Source organism: Nestor notabilis, unplaced genomic scaffold (genome assembly GCF_000696875.1).
Source record: "Nestor notabilis isolate BGI_N333 unplaced genomic scaffold, ASM69687v1 scaffold15640, whole genome shotgun sequence".
Taxonomy (NCBI): Eukaryota; Metazoa; Chordata; class Aves; order Psittaciformes; family Psittacidae; genus Nestor; species Nestor notabilis.
Genome location: NW_009909851.1, coordinates 16,764 through 32,617, shown reverse-complemented (window position 1 = coordinate 32,617; position 15,854 = coordinate 16,764). Strand labels below are relative to the sequence as shown.

Here is a 15,854-nt window from a genome sequence, read left to right as displayed (position 1 = left end):
TGCAATGTGCTGTGCCCATGTACTTCCCAATTCTTTCTGCCATCCATTTGATTTTTCTCCTTCTTAATTACAATGCCTGTTCCTGGCTGGAAGCTAAGCAGAGGCCATAGCCCTGCAGGTCTGTTCCCAGCCCTCTGGTTACTGGTAGGGGCAGTTAATAGTATCATTCTTTATAGCAAATCGAGCTTAAAGATCTGCTCCTGTGCCTGCTCTCCTGTGCTCATCTGGTTTCTTTTTGTTGTTTTTTTTTCCCCTTTCTGAAGTTAGGAACAAGACATATTTTGGAAACTATGCAGGCTGCAGGGCATCATATCAACACACTGTTCCTGTGCGGTGGGCTGAGCAAGAACCCTCTCTTTGTGCAGATGCACGCTGACATTACTGGTAAGTTAGAGGGAAAGGAGTGTAAACCATTTTAGGTGACTAAATACTTTGTCTTTGGAAAAATAAAGACTCTCTTTATATAGAGCTGTATTTTGCTGGTTGGCCAAAAAGTGTGGAAAGAAATGTTACTTCTTGCAAGACTGAATTTCCTGAAATTTAGGGATATTTGAATAAGACAGAGATGCAGTGCAAACAAAGCTCCATACTTCCTATTGTTTGAAAACAGGCTTCAGGGGATACCTCCAGCTTGATTTCCAGCTTGATTCCCATCAGTTTAAATTGATTTCTGATCTAAGGGTCTTAGACTTACAGGGTTTTTAAGAACAAACATAAAACCTCTGTGCTTGTATAAACCCAATCTGTATGAATTATGTCAGAGATGTTTGTCACTATCAGATTTTTAAAAAATAATTTGAAATTTTCTGTAGAAATTATTCCGTTCGGTCAGATTCCAAGAAGTTAGATGAGAATAATGCCCACTGCGTTTTGTAAGCATGGTTTGTGTAAGTTGTGTTTTATTAGAACCTCTATTAGCTTCATCCTGTCTGAATTCTGTTGGAGTTCTGACACTTCCTGCTCATGCTGGGCATTGTATCCATTCTATAGAACAATTCCTTTCCAAATTGCTTCCATGTCTGTATTATTAATAGAGGTTAGGCCACAATTCCTGGATTCTTGCTCCTGCATGGTGTTGCATTTGGTTTTGTAGAATTCCTGATGGGTGGAAGGTCCTGGGTGTGTGGTTCATCACAAGAGGAAGTCTCAGGCTTGGTCTCCCTTAAGCTTGTGTGTGTTGGACATCTCAGCACACCTGGGAGTCAGTTGAATATACTTTTAAAAATGTGGCAAACCTCCCCAAAATTTAGTGTAAAGGACTTCAGAGCAACTTTGAATGATGTGTGTTTTGAGTATATGACAAATGAAGGCCACTTGAGCTGTCATGAATAAAGCTTAAGGCTGAGATTTAGGGCATTTGGTCTGGAGATCTGGTTTACCCTAACATCGAACCACACTTCATAACCTTGATGCAGGAGGAAAGATAAAAATAATGCTTTATGGACTTACCTGAGATGAAAACAGAAATAGAGAAGCAAAAAGCATAATGCCTGTTGACTTTAAAATTCACAAAATACATTGTAATCGAGTGACACTTCAGGTTTGTGAAAAATAATGTTGTCAAGTCTGTGCTTTTCCCTGTATAACTCAACTGTTTTAGGTGAATTTCAGCTACGTGTAGAGTTGGGATGCTGGGTCACGATGTGTGAAATAAAAGATCTGTGAAAAGGTATTCTGATTAAAATGTAATCAGAAGTTCTTTGACTGTAACTAATGGCCAAGTACAATTCAGTACAAAAAGGCCTTTTTGCAGTCTGGAGTTCTCCCCCATTTGTAAAATCAGTGACTGACAAGGGATGTCAGAGTTCATCTAACTGAAATGCTCTTAGTTATGTTGAACTCATTAGAGCCTATCAGATAAAATAACTAACATTCCAGGATCAATCCCCCATTCTTTCCCCAAAAGAAAAAAATCTGAATATATTATTGTTAGCTGCAAATGCCCATGACTCAGCCATGCAGACATCCAATAGATAATTTCGCAGGGCACTTAAAAAGTATCTTGATCTTTTTGTTTGCCTGGTAAGAATTCGGTATTCATTCTGATGATGCAGGAAATGTGCAGCAAATTTTAGAGCACGCTGGAAATTGCTTACTGCCTCAATGCCTGGCAGCCAGCCACGGAGCTCTTAGCTTCAGTTTTAGATTGTTCTCTTCCAAGCTGACCCAAGTCCTGAGCTGTGCTCTGTCTGAACTGGAGGAATGCTGAGGTGACTGATCCTGCACTCATGTTTTTAAGTTGGATTTGTTTGGTCACAAAAATTGAAGGGGTGCTGTAATTACACTAGTTTCACTGTTAATAGTCATTCCAGCAATCAAACAACAAGGTCTCCTGGTATCCACTTTCTGTCCCCATCACTTTGCCTGTGCTAATTGTAGGTAGAAATGGCATAATAACCCCTGTGGCACCTTTATGTCCCTCACTGAAAGATGGTTGTAAGGAGCTTTTTACTGCAAAGTTAGCACGATGTTCCTGTATGCCTGGGGTAGAAAGTGAGTTCGCTTTGTATCAACAATTGTTTCTTGTATTAATAATTTTAGTTCTCCTTTTGAGAAGTGTGCATGTGCCTTTCCCTCTGTAGAAGTCGTTCGTGCTTCACTTGAGATCTTCCTCCAGATTGCAGCCTCTTCTAATCTTAATGTTGGCCCTCAGGAGCAACGATTTTGGGGGTATAACATTAAGGCTGTTCACTCCCCCCATTGCTGTGTTTACATCCTCATTCACTGCCTGAAATTATCTCAATAATGGAAATTCAAACATGTGCCGAACACTGGAGGAATGTTCTATTTTCTGGCTTAGTGAGGATAAGCATCTAAAGTACAGCTAGAAAAGCATTTAGACTTACGCTATTGGTTTAGCTTTCTAAGGAGAATTGTGAAAGGTTATTAAGAAATAAATGATTTTTTATTTGATTAGGCTTTTTCCTGCTGTTTTTACACCAATAGTGTGTCTTAGAAAACTTTGTGTGAACCAGAGGGAAGTGTGTTCATGATAGTACCCATGGGCAACAAAGCAATAATTTTTAACTGTATTTCAGAATATATATTGAGTTTGTTTGTTTGTTTTCCAGTGTTTTAATCTTGTTTTCGAGCACAATTTGGGAGACAAGATTTCTCTTATTATTTCATACATAGCTTCTGAGAGTTTACTAGTCATATTTTCATGGCTTCCAGCAAAACCAGACTGCCTTTCTTGGCTATATATTTAAAAAACAAACAGAAACAATCTGGGGATTTTGTTCTTTGCAAAAGAAACAAACAGATACCACCCTGTTTTCCCCTCCAGCTCTGCTTTTAATAGGCACGTGGGTTTGGAGGGTGTGGGTAAACAGGTTTATACCAAGCCCTTTGAGATAAATAGCTAATGTCAATGATCTGGGGGGTTGTTCTTTGTATGCTTCATGTTCTGCATTAGTAGTTTGCTGAAATTGTTCTATTTAAATTCTGCTTTTTTCTTGGAGCCTGGAACCACAGAGCAGAGAGATTTACATTAACCTATATGGACTGAAGCTCCAAACGGAGGATGTGAACATGGTTTTCAAGTCCTTTTTGATTCCTTTATTCTTTGTCTTTTTTTGCTTTAATTACTTATTGTGCTGCTAGGGCATTACTGCTGTATTCTTTCTAACAGAGGCCTGGCCTTGTCTTGTACAGGCAAGCCTGTTGTCCTGTCCAAAGAAGTGGAGTCTGTTTTGGTGGGTGCTGCTATTCTTGGAGCCTGTGCTTCTGGGGATTTTGCATCTATACAGGTATGCAGAACCCGATTATTGGTTTTTCCCCCCAGTTTTAATGTGTTTTACACTTTGACATTTGGCACCATGCACAGACTTTAATTCAAGTGGAAAAGTCTGTACCTTCTGCGCAGCCGGACAAGAGCCAGCATTGCTTTCTCTCTACCCTTTTTTTAACTCTGTATGTGTGTTGGAGGTTCATTTGTCTTTTGACTGTAGGGACATGCAGGTAAAAGCTTCTGTGTATGAAGTTAGGCCATGCAATTTTACAGGCAAAAAGGAAATCTGGCAGGGCTCTGATCCTGCAAGAAGGTCACGCTTTCATCTCAAGTTATATTTGTCCTACTTTCCTTTCTTCATGCTGAGGAATGTTAAACCTAAGAAACAAAATAGCACTATTTATGCAGTAAAAACCGACACACCTATACTTTTGTCTTGTCCATAGTGAATGCAGTTAATAATGAGGATGGAACTTCATGTTTATTCATGTTATTTCAATCCACTAACAGTTGCAAAAGTAGCAGTAAGGCTTTTAAGTTCAGTGGATCAGCCAGAGCGTGACTTAGCTGCGTTTATATAAACAACAATAGGATAGACAAACCAGAGGAAGGGTCTGAATATCCCAAATCTAATCTGTTTTCCATTTAGTAATTCCCCTAGAATGAGATGTCCTCTCCTCATGCTACACAAGGACGCTAAAGAGTACCCTGCATCCAGCTGGACGCAATTCCTTATGAGGATGGTCCCTACATACACTTTTCTCTATAACACGGATACTTGTAGATGAGATTTTGCACAAAACACCTATCCGAGTGTATTTCCTGTATAGGGAGGTCAGCTTCCCAACCTTGTTCAATTGATGCAGTTGCACTGGAGCAGCTCAACAGGAGCTGAGGGACTGGGCCATGTTTGGCATTTTTCCAAATGTGAAATTTCCAAATGTGAATATCCTCCAGTGCTGCTTAGGTTTGCAGGAAGATCAGTTTCCTTTCATAGGAATTTTTCCATTAATGCCATTGCAACAAATGTATAATACAATATATCCATAGCTGTATTTAATAGTTTCACTGCTTGCCAGGAGAACTTGTTTTGATAAATGGAATTTCAGTAGCGACTTTTGGTGGCAGGACTTCGTGTTGAATTCTTACTCTCTGTTAATCTTCTGCCTTCAAATACACAGATGTTTCATTCCAAGTTTAAAATGTTTTCCACTACTATGCAATAACTGAACATCTCAAAACTGGTTTTATGAAGTCTGTCTTCACGACCATTAGAAAAATCTAATGCTGTGACATTTTCTGTGATGTGTTTTTATATCATTTTGGTGTATTCATTTACCTTCAGTTTTTAACTCTGCCTTTTTATATAAACGTATTTCAGAAGCATATCCAACAGTGGCAGAACACACATGTATATTATTTTGTACGTACATCCATATAAATGTATGTCTGTCTGCATAGCACACTCCCTCAGAAATCTTGTTCAGTGAAACTGGATCCTCTGAACCAGCCTTGTCACAGACATTTTAATTGGAAAAGTGTTTGCTCTTTTACTGTTACGATAGGTCAGGATGTACCTGCCTCTTTGGTTATCAGAATGGGTTTGGGTTCTCATAAGTACAGCGCAGTTCTGAAGGTCTCGCTGGAGTAAACTTCTAAGGGTTTACCTGTGACCATGGGGTGTAGGACTGCGTGACTCTTTATACTCCCTTCCCATTCCTGCTTGAATCAAATAAGTTAATACCAGTACATAAAGAAAAAGTACAAATTGCAATCCAGTGCCTCAGCACTGCATAAGGAGTCTGGTTTCCCAAATGCAGTCTCTGCCTTTTTCAGTGCTTCAGCAGCTACTTGTGTAAGGTCTGGTTCCAGTCAGCAGGAGACTTTCCTTTTGTTTCACTGAGTTACAGGCCAAGCCCATGAGATTCCTTGGGATGTCTCTAAAACAGAGCAAGGGAAAGTAGTCTGGAAACTACTGCTATTATACATCCCACTGGGTATCTGTAGCTTGTTTCTTTCTATCGTACTGCCTGTGGTGATCACTGGGAGCCAGGTGAGGCCCTGAATCCTGTGCAGGAAGCCACAACACATCTGGCAGCGTGAAGAAACCACCCACCGAAGTGTTTTGGCTTAGTGTGTGTTCAGAAGATGATTGTCATTAAAGAGATGCCACCTATGCACCAGTTGCAGAAAATTGTGTAAAAATAAAGAATTCAGCTACATGGGATCAAGAAACAAGAAAGTTTAAAGAAATAGATGTCTTTTGGGGGTGGGGAGGCATAAATGCATATGTAGCATTGAGTTCAGTGGCCTTCTTTTCCATTTATTTTTCTGCTAACATACCTTCCAAACCAAACCTTTCTTAGAGATGCTGCTGAAAACATTCAGCATTGTTGTAGTCTTTGGAAATAATAGAGGTTATTACCTGTCCTATAATAGATGGTTTGTGATTAATTATTGTGCCTTCCAAAGTTCTTTGTTTGCTCAGTAAAGGAGAACATTGTGGGGTTTTTTACCAGTAACCTCTTCCCTTACGTCTATAGTTGTTTGAAGGGGAATTTTTACTGTGTTTGTCCCAGTGACTGGTCACATTTCTCAGAATGATTTTTGGTCATTTCCATGCAATGTTAAAATCAAAATGCTTCAAACCTATCTGGTTTTCATGGGTTGTCTGTTCTCCCTTTTCTAAAACTCAAGCATCTTTAGGACAGCTTGGAAACAGCACCCAAAGCCAGGATCCCTCCAAATCGCTTCTGATAATTTTAGTCCAGCTTTAACAACTTGAAAGGGCAAAAGGACTGGCTGCTGAACAGACACATGAAACCTACTAGTGATAAGCAGCAGCAGGGAACTCATATGGAAGTATGTGCATGTGTGCTACGTAGTATATGCACGGTGAGTGATGCTTCAGGGAGCTGGTGAGCTGGTCTACATGCTAGATGTGATGCTTCTGGGAGGTAACATGCATCGCATGTTAGAGGTGACCTGCTTGTGCATTCTGTCAGCAGGGGGTTTTGAGACATGGGGCAACCAAATCAGAGCCAGTGCTCCAGCAGTCTGCTCTTCACTCAGAAATGTGGACACATGGTCCTCAAAATCTGCCAGGGCATTGCTTTTCAGCAGAAGACCCAACTCTATGGTAACCTTATATCATAACTAGAGTTAGGCTTTATTTAGCTTAACAGTTAAGAAATGCATTGGAATTGGATCATATTTCCTTAGGGGTAAAGGACGTGGCTGTGGGGATTGCTGTTACTCTCATACTGCTATATTGTTCTGATGCTTAGTCCTGTGGCATTCCCTCACTGGGATTTGGCTTGCTTACCTACATATCATTGTATGATGAACCTCATCAGAAGTGTTTGTGAGACAGCAGGATTCTCACCCTTTACTTTCTTGGGCAGTTGGTCATAGTGGCTGGAACAGTAAAGAGCTTTTCCTCCATTCTTTGGTATCCCTAAAGAAGTTTCTGCTCACAAAGAAGCAAGAATCAATGTACCTCTTTTCCCTTTCTGTACTACAGCAGTGACTGTTTGCAGAATGCAGCGTTTTGTTCTAATTCTTCATTTTCATGACATTTTATTTGCATTTGGAGTGATTCATGGAGCAAAGGTTTTCATGCTTTCTGTTGACCACATCTGTATTAGTACCAAAACTCTCAGAGTGCTGAGCCTTTACAAAGAAGCACTGGAAATGAAGGTTATGGCAAAATTTGTAACCATACAGGTTAATTTTCAGGATTCTAGTGTGGATTTAAAAGCTCAAGCCCCTTGAAGCTGCAATTTCATCTTTAGGTATTTCTATCAAGGAGAGATTTATAACCTCCATCTCTCATGCCTGGTCACCATATGTTGTTGCTTCAAAGAATGTTGACTTCCCTATTTTCCTCTTCATTTACTTTGCCTGCATTTTTCTCCTCTGTGGTAAAACTGAATTAAAACAATTACTCTATCCAAAAAGCAAAAAGAACATGCAGTGTGGTCAGTTCTTCCCCATTCCATCTTTTGGTTTAGTCTCTAGAATCTTTGGGAAGGGGAAAAAGTCTGACTTTCTTCTTGCAGTTTGGGTTATCATTTAATTTGCCCCTACAAACGTTACACCCTTTAAAGTGGTTCTGTTGCATCTAGATTGCTGTGCTGGTGAGTGGGACACAGCCTGGCTGGGTCACGGGAGACGCCGCTCTGTAAAGCAGTGTAACATAAGGGTTTCTGAAATACACACTGTATTATAGGGATTTGGATTTTTGACATACATGCTGCATAGAATGAAATCACCTCAACATTGCTGGCTTCGATGGGTCAATTGATTGGTTCTAGCCATTCCTTTCATGCTGAGCAGCAGGATCCTGGTTTTCCCTGCGATTGTTTCTATAGTAAAAATATAGTTTCCGGTTTCGCAAGCCAGCAATTCCTTCTCAGGAAAAATGTTCAATAAATAAATGTCAAAGTTTCCAGTGTATCCTCGTTACTCTCCCTCGCTGGTACGTAATTGAAAATGGGAAGAAGGTGCTGTTTGATTTGGCAGCCGTCCAGCTCTTTTTTTTGTGGATAGCCTACTCTACGGGACAAAGCCCTACACCAGGGAACAGCATTATTACCTTATAAAATCCTGCAGCCCACTGACTACTCCTTAATTGCATATTAAACCAATTAATAAAATTCCCTGGATGAAACCAAATTACCAGATTTATTTTAGGTTTGCTATCTTAATGCGGGTCATTGTTACTGGCCAATGTGGAAGAGGAGAAACTTTGTATGATTTACTAGAACACATTATACTGGTAACTTTTTGTGATCATTTTTGGTGTGAAACATTGACCTAGAGCTTAGAGTCTACATAGTTATAAGAGTTTTCTGGTATAAAATGGACTTTTAAGGTAGGTGTAGCCTTGTCTTTGTTAGTTTTGGTTGTTACGCAAGTTAGGGGTATGTCCTGCAAAAAGATAAGGGGGTTGGGGGGAAGCTTTTTAGTTGTTTTTCTGAAGCAGATTGGAGGTGTATAAAAATGAGCTGGATTCTGTAGAAAGAGGTGTTAGGCAATTACCTAATGTGGATTAGCTGAATTATTTAGCAGCAGTAGCAGTTGAGCAAGTGAAGTGCCCCTTAGGTACACTTCGCATCCCTGGAAGCTGCCCTAGAAGCTGTGTGGATCATGGTCTCCTGGCTCACGTTCAGGATAACAGGCACCAAGTCCATAACTATGAGGGAGATATGTCGCAGAAGGGGTTTGAAGCTGTGATGGTGCAGAGGAAATGATTCACTGGACTGAAGAAACTCAGAGGAGTTTTGTTTGTGCACTGCTTGGTTATACTTAGTGTAATGAACATCTCTCAGTTGTCTAAAGAAGCTTTTGGGTGGTTTAGCATAAAGGATAAAATCAATTAACAAAACCCACCAACACAAGTTTTATAGAGATCAGCCGGGAAGACCATGCGATCTGCAGAGTATTCACCTCTTGACAATGAAAATGTTACAGACTACCATGAATGTAAAGAAGTTCTTTAGCACAACAGTTAGTCCACAACCTTGGTAATGGACCAACTGGCAGTTGTGTAGAGACAACGTTTTGTAAGAACACCCATAAATAGTACTGGGGCATGTTCAATAGTTTTGCTGACAGAACTGGAAGGGATTAGACTCTTTCCATTTCTGGATCAGGCAGTCTCTGGTGTAATTCTGTTTCACTTATTTCAATGGACATGCTTCAGTTTATGGTCTGATCCTCTATTCCTCTTCCAAAGCATTACCTGTCAGGTCCTGGATTGAAATTAATACAAGTGTCTTGTTCATTTCCATATTTTCAAAAGCAAGAACTGAGTGAAAGATCAGGGAGGGGATAGTTTTTTCCTTAGAAATGGTAATAACTTGGGAAATCAAAAGAGGAAATAAAATGACTTCTCCCTGTTGAGTTAGGGAATGTTGCCTTCTCTCATCTCATTAAAAATGTAAAGCACTCTTGGTTTGAGGAGGCTGAATTAGTAATTAAGTGCTATAATCAACTTGTGTAAACATCGTAGTGAAGGAGAGCAGCAAATTAATCATTTCGTTGGCTTGCCTTACCCAATTAATGCACCTTTTAGTAAAGGCCTTCCTGTTGGGATAGGGTTTTTTTCCTCCTGTTGCCTTAATCAGATGATTTTGGAAAGGCAGAGGAAGTACATGGTTTTTCTTAGGCACCGTACTGTCCACAAGGAGTGTGTTGTGATGCTGTGATCTTGCCTTCCTTTTCTTCAAAAGCTCCCAATCTGTACATGCAGAGTTTGAGCCCAAGGTTTAGTGGAGACCAGCCTTGGGCAAGGCTATTGGCTGGGAATGGCCTCTCATCTAAGTGAGTTCTAAAGAAATTCCTTCCTGGGTTGTATATGATCAGGCTCATTGACAAGACCTGTGCTCCGTAAAAGAAATACTTTATTTTTCAGTGCACAGCTTCTGTGTCTACTGTTAGAGACAGTATTCCAGTGGTGAAAAGAGCTAAATCTTCACAGCCCATTCATTCGTTGTTCTCTCCCTTATGACTGGCAGCAAAGCTATCAAGGGATGTCACAGCAGTTTGTGATGTGGACTCTACTGCTTGCTGAGAACCAATCTGTTTTCCACATAAGCAGCTAAGATGATTTGCTGGCTGGTGGAGTATATTTGTAGGTAACCAGGCCTGGACTCAAAGCAGTAGCTCAGCAGTACAAGAACTCTATCCCTTTACCTCCTTCCTTGGTGTTTTCACACTGAAATCCATCTTTGCCTAAATGAAAGCTGTTTTTTTTTCCCCCTTGTGTAATAAAGTTAGATTCAAAATGGCATGCATGAAACCACCAAGATACTGGCAATGCCTCTGGTTTTTGTATAGAGTCAGCTGCCTTCTTACCAGAAATCTTTAGAGAAATATAGATGAGAGAGAAAAATTAAAAGGCAGTGATTTGATGGCCACTGTCCAGTTCCTTGTGGCCTAGTGTTTATGGTACAAAGAGTGCCTTTTTAGTTAGCATATTTTGGCCTTACTGTCAGAAGTTTCTGCAGTAAGGGTAAAAAGCTGATGAATCACAACTGCTCTTTTGCCCTAAGGATGATCTTTCTGTATTAAAGCTGTAAATGTAAATGCTTGTCTGTCTCTGCCAAGCACAGAATGAGCTTTCAATCAGGTCGAGAGTGTGATTCTTTATTTTTTTCTACTTTTCAAGCCACAATAAATATACAGAAGCATTTCTACTTTCTTTCAGCTGACTTCAGTGGGCAGTATTTCCATGTGGTTGGAGATCCTCTCTTGGTGGGAGTTAAATCACACACAGAGAGTCAAACAGCTGAGATGTGGCTGGAGCTGATAGCACGATGCTTTCACAAAAGTGCTAAGAAAAGTACCCTCTGTCTTGTTGCTGTTTACTGACATGCGATACTGGTTGACATCTGTTGCCCTTCTCATTTGAGGACTGTTTGCTCTACTAACTTTAACATTTCCACATCGCTATGCTGTTGAAGTGCAGATACACAAATCTCCTTGGAGTCCCCAAGGTCTTTTTATGAGAAGCGGAGCTGCCATCATTTGATATCATCCCGCTGGCTGCCTTTTATATTGGAGTTGAGAGAAATACCTCTGCTGCTGTTAAATGTTCTTGGTGGAGTGCAATGTCTAATGCTATATGTTGTCATACATTTGATGTATTATCAGATTAGTACGTGCTGCACAGCAGTGTTTGGTTCATTGTCACATTAGATGATTTGTAGTTGGTTTATATCACTTGAAATTATTACAGGTAAAAACTTGTCTGAGAAAATGTCAAAGTTTGTTGTAGCAGGTCATATAGCTACTGAAATGACAGATGATCTTAGTCCATAATCATAATCCAGAATTCTCAGTTAGTGCGAATCAGCAATTGCTCCAGGATTTCAGAGGAGTGACACCAGTTTACTCCGGTGCCCTGATCCAATCAAGCACTTAGGTACATCATCTCAGTTTCAAGTAGGCAAGGAGCTCAGCTGAAGATAAGCAGGGCTGCCCATGTGCTGAAGTACTTTGCTGGATCCAAGCCCAAACAGGAATCTCACACGCATTGGTAAATGGCACACCTCGAAATGATAAAGGCTACTAGAGCTCTTGCCATTGGGTCATATTATTACCCATTCAGAAACAAGTTGAGGATGCTGTAGGTAGTAGGATACAAAGGCAGTGTCTTTTGTTAAGTGCTAGCCTTTTGTGGAGACTTAGCATGGTCCATTTTAAATGTCATCCAGTCCACAAATGTTCAGATTTGGAATTTCTCAGTAACTCTTTAATGACAAGGAAAGGCAGCTGCAGCTGCCTTTGTATATTGCAAATGTATTACAACTCAGTGTAATACACTGGCCATAACAGAACTGCCCATTTATAATAGCTGAGTATTTGGCACAGAAGTATGAATGTTGGAGGCATTATTATAATCTCAGAAATCCAGCACTTAAAGATGTGGCCATGTTACTTTTAGAAAAGTCGGTGGTTTAAGGAAATACCACACTAATGAAATGAAACATGGCCTTTTATTTGGACATCAGTGGAAGGAGACAGGGCACTGTGTATTGGGCTATCAATGTGACTTTCCAGTTTATTGTTTCTGTCTGAGAGTGGTGATGAAGATTTTATGACTTATTTTTCACATTTACAAGGCTGGACTGAAGAGGTAATGAAGACCTCTCAGCTGCTCAAATGATGAAAGAAATCTATTTAATCCTCTGTCTTTATGCTGAAGGTGTAGCTGGCTTTGTGCATTGGCAGAGCTCCATTGACCTCACCTGAGTTTTCTATCTTGCGTGCACACACCCGATTACCCTGTTAGAAGCAACCATATGTATATAAACATAATCTCGTCTGTCTGTAGGCTTAACACATATATTGTCATGTCTTTTAGCCTTTAATAAACTCACATCAGCTGATGTTGGCAAAGAAAAAGATTTAAGTGCTTTGTTAATCTGCAAAGTCGAGACTCTTACTAAACCAATGGTATTCTTCTCATCTGTCGGTAAGCCCAAGACCTGGCAAGCAGGAGAAAATATGCAGCCTAGAATAGATCAGGTTCTGCTGCTGGAGATTTTTGTAACCAACCATGAAATGACCACGGTGGAGTTTGTCTAAGGAAAGGAACAATTAGTTTATTTTGTTCTTTTCAAGCAGACTAAGAATAAGATCAGTTTAATAATATCACAACTTCACAGCTTTTCGAGCTTGCTGGCCCTGTCTTTTCTTGAGGAAAACCATAAATATGAGGAAACCATAAATGTGTCTTCATAATAGATAGATACTTTCTTTAAAATGTACTGTGATCCATCTCCTTTCTATTTTAAGGAGAGATTTTACCCACAAACTCAGAGACATAGCTGAAGTCATTTGGACCTTGAGACTCCCCTTCTGTCCAGGCCATTTAAGCAGGGAAAAGTGTGATAGCAATATTTTATAGGAAGGATGAGTAAAAAGCAGGATACCATGGATCCTTTGTAACTGTCAGTGGCCAATAAGGTCCTTTTCGGAGCGTGTCTTGTTTAAATGATGTTCTGGGTGTCACATAAGTTAAAGTCTCTCTGCCCTCACCTCTTCAGCAGCTGAGCAGAGCAACCTTCAAGTTATGCACTGGAGAATTGGAAACTCAATCTGGCTACATTGTGAGATTAATTTTCCATCTGGGATTTGCACTCTTGCTATGTCAGCCCAGGGGATCAGACTGTTCTGTGGCAGAGCACAAGCATGTAGAGTCACAGCATTAGCTGTCTGAAATGCTTGAAGGTTTTTCACAATAAATTTTTTGAAGGACATTATGATAACTTAGTTCTGGGATTTGATGCCAGTAGTTCCTACCACTAGAACATACTTTTGCCACCCTATATTTGAAGGAGTTTTATAACTTAAGGTACTGTATTGCCCTTTCTCCTAAAGATGTCTAAGACGGGTTTGCTTCTCAAAATTTGCCCTATCTCTATAGTTTAACAGGACTCTGTTTACTATTTGGGTGTTTCTAATACATTTCATTTTATTGTGGTTAACAGTAAAGACATTTTTCTTTATTCTGTTTCATGTAATCATGGATCTGAAATAGTAGAGGGAAAATCCCAAAACCTTTATTTGTTTTATTAGCAATAGAAGTCAGTTTATTAGCATACTGGCAATCCTCATCCTCAGCATTGGAATCCAGCTCTCATTCTGCTTTCTTTGCTCAGCTAAGCCATAGGTTCTTGTTTCCTTGGCTTCTTAGATATAGATGTATAACAACCTTTCCCACCCCTGGTTTGCTTTCTTGTTTTGAAGCAACTATTCACACCCACAGTGCTTAAACCTTTCTGAGGCACAGTTTGATACTAGAAATTGGACAGTGACATGCAGAGAGAATCCACATGAAATCACTTCATGCCTCTGTTTTGGTTTTACTGGGACAAGGGTCCACATAATGATTAGCGAGACCATAATTGTCACTTTTGAGGAAAGGCAAACCACCAAGTGGGCATGGAAAAGCAGAAGTTGCAAATTTTTGTACAAAGATACTCCTCCAGATGAGGGTTGAAAACCACCAGAAGAACACAAATAAGGAGAACCACTGTGCCCATATCTTGCTCTGCCTTGTAAACATGTATAAGCGGCATAACCGAGTTGGATTGTCGTCTTTCACAAGTGTAGTTTTCAGCTAAGAATAACTTACAGGGGGTGTACTCAATGTGTAGTGCTCCTAGGGGATGCTTTTCCCTTAGCATTACTAACCTTCAGTACATGAACACATTTTGGTCCATACAGGGCCTGTTTGTGTGAGCACCTGCTCTGTGTTGCTCTTTTCTGCACAGCTTCCAGACAGTCCTTTACCAGGTAGAAATCTTAGGGAGGAGTGTGGGTGTGGAAGATCCGATAGGAGCACATTGTTTTGTCAAGGGACAGGGTAAAGTGATGTGGCAATGCGCTCCTCACTAAGCAGACTGAGGAGGAGTGGTTAGATCTAACCATGGCACTTCTTTTGGAGCTTTGGAAGCACAGTAGACCTTCCAAGGGAAAACATTCTGGAAAGTAAAACAATTTCTAATCAGTATTTTTTCCTCTGAAGAGTATCTGCATGACAAGCATACGTGGGGAGGGTTGTACCGTTACCGAACCCAAAAACATGGGGTGGAGGATGATAATGTGTTGCATTTGGAAGGTTCCTTAGTTGGTGAGCTCTGTAGCTCAGGACTGAGTTAAGCACCTTGGATATATTCAGCAAAATACTGCTGAGTCTAGTAGCCATGTGTCAGGCTCCTTTTGCTTTCAGAATGTCTGATAAGACTTGATTTTTGCCTGATTTTCCCAGACTAATGTCTTCCTATATGTTGCCATGAAATCACTCATTTCTGTGAAGTAGTCTAGGCATTGAATCCTGTATTTTCACACTAGACTGAGGGAAGCACTGCTCAAGTGTCTTACAGCAGATAAATGGGACATGTGTTAGCCTCTAGGTTGGAAGCTGGCACTTAGCTTAGGTGAAAGAGATGAGTAACGGCCCTAAAGATGCTAAGGTGCTTGAAGCCCTTCTGGTAAATGGGGTCTTCTTGTGATGAGCTATTCTCACTTTCTTCGACTGGTTGGTATAAAAGCTTTGTGTATACAAGCACATTACTCATTATTTACTGGTTGTGGTTGCAAGGTTGTTTAATTTCGCAATAGTCCCATCTAAGGGATGATTCTTGCATTGCATGAAAAGGCAGACTAAGCAAGCTTTGCTTTTCATTTGCTTTGTGCAACTTTGCCCCTGGGGAAGCACCAGATAGCCAGCACACTTGCCATAAGACACAAAATACCAAACTTTTGGCTTTCTGAACATGGAAGTTCCACTCATTCCAGAGGAGAACCAGGCATGGAAAGTGAATAAAGGAAACATGAGAAAGAAGATAGGTGTGGAGAAGAATGGGGCTTTTTTTTTATGGCACCCCCGATATCCCCATCATTTCTCTCCCTGCTCCCACTCTGATGTTGTTTATTCTTCCCTCTTATATTCTTGCCACCTTATGGCTTGTGCCTCTCTTGTTTATTTTTTGTTTTGTTTTGTTTTTCCACTTTTCCTTCTTTTCTCATCTGTTGATTCTTCTGTTCTTCCCTTCCTTCTTCCTTTCTTTCTTCCCTTCCTTCTTACCTTTTCCTTTCCCCTTCCCCT

The 15,854-nt window shown here is 40.4% G+C and overlaps 1 protein-coding gene across 1 annotated transcript in view; it reads left to right on the top strand.

The window, feature by feature from the left end:
* Positions 1-15,854, top strand: part of FGGY (FGGY carbohydrate kinase domain containing) — a 52,447-nt gene that overhangs the window by 20,464 nt on the left and 16,129 nt on the right. Inside the window, exons 6-7 of the mRNA XM_010023339.1 lie at positions 264-384; positions 3,655-3,749. Of these exons, the coding sequence (XP_010021641.1) occupies positions 264-384; positions 3,655-3,749 (216 nt within the window). The remainder of the gene's footprint in view (positions 1-263; positions 385-3,654; positions 3,750-15,854) is intronic.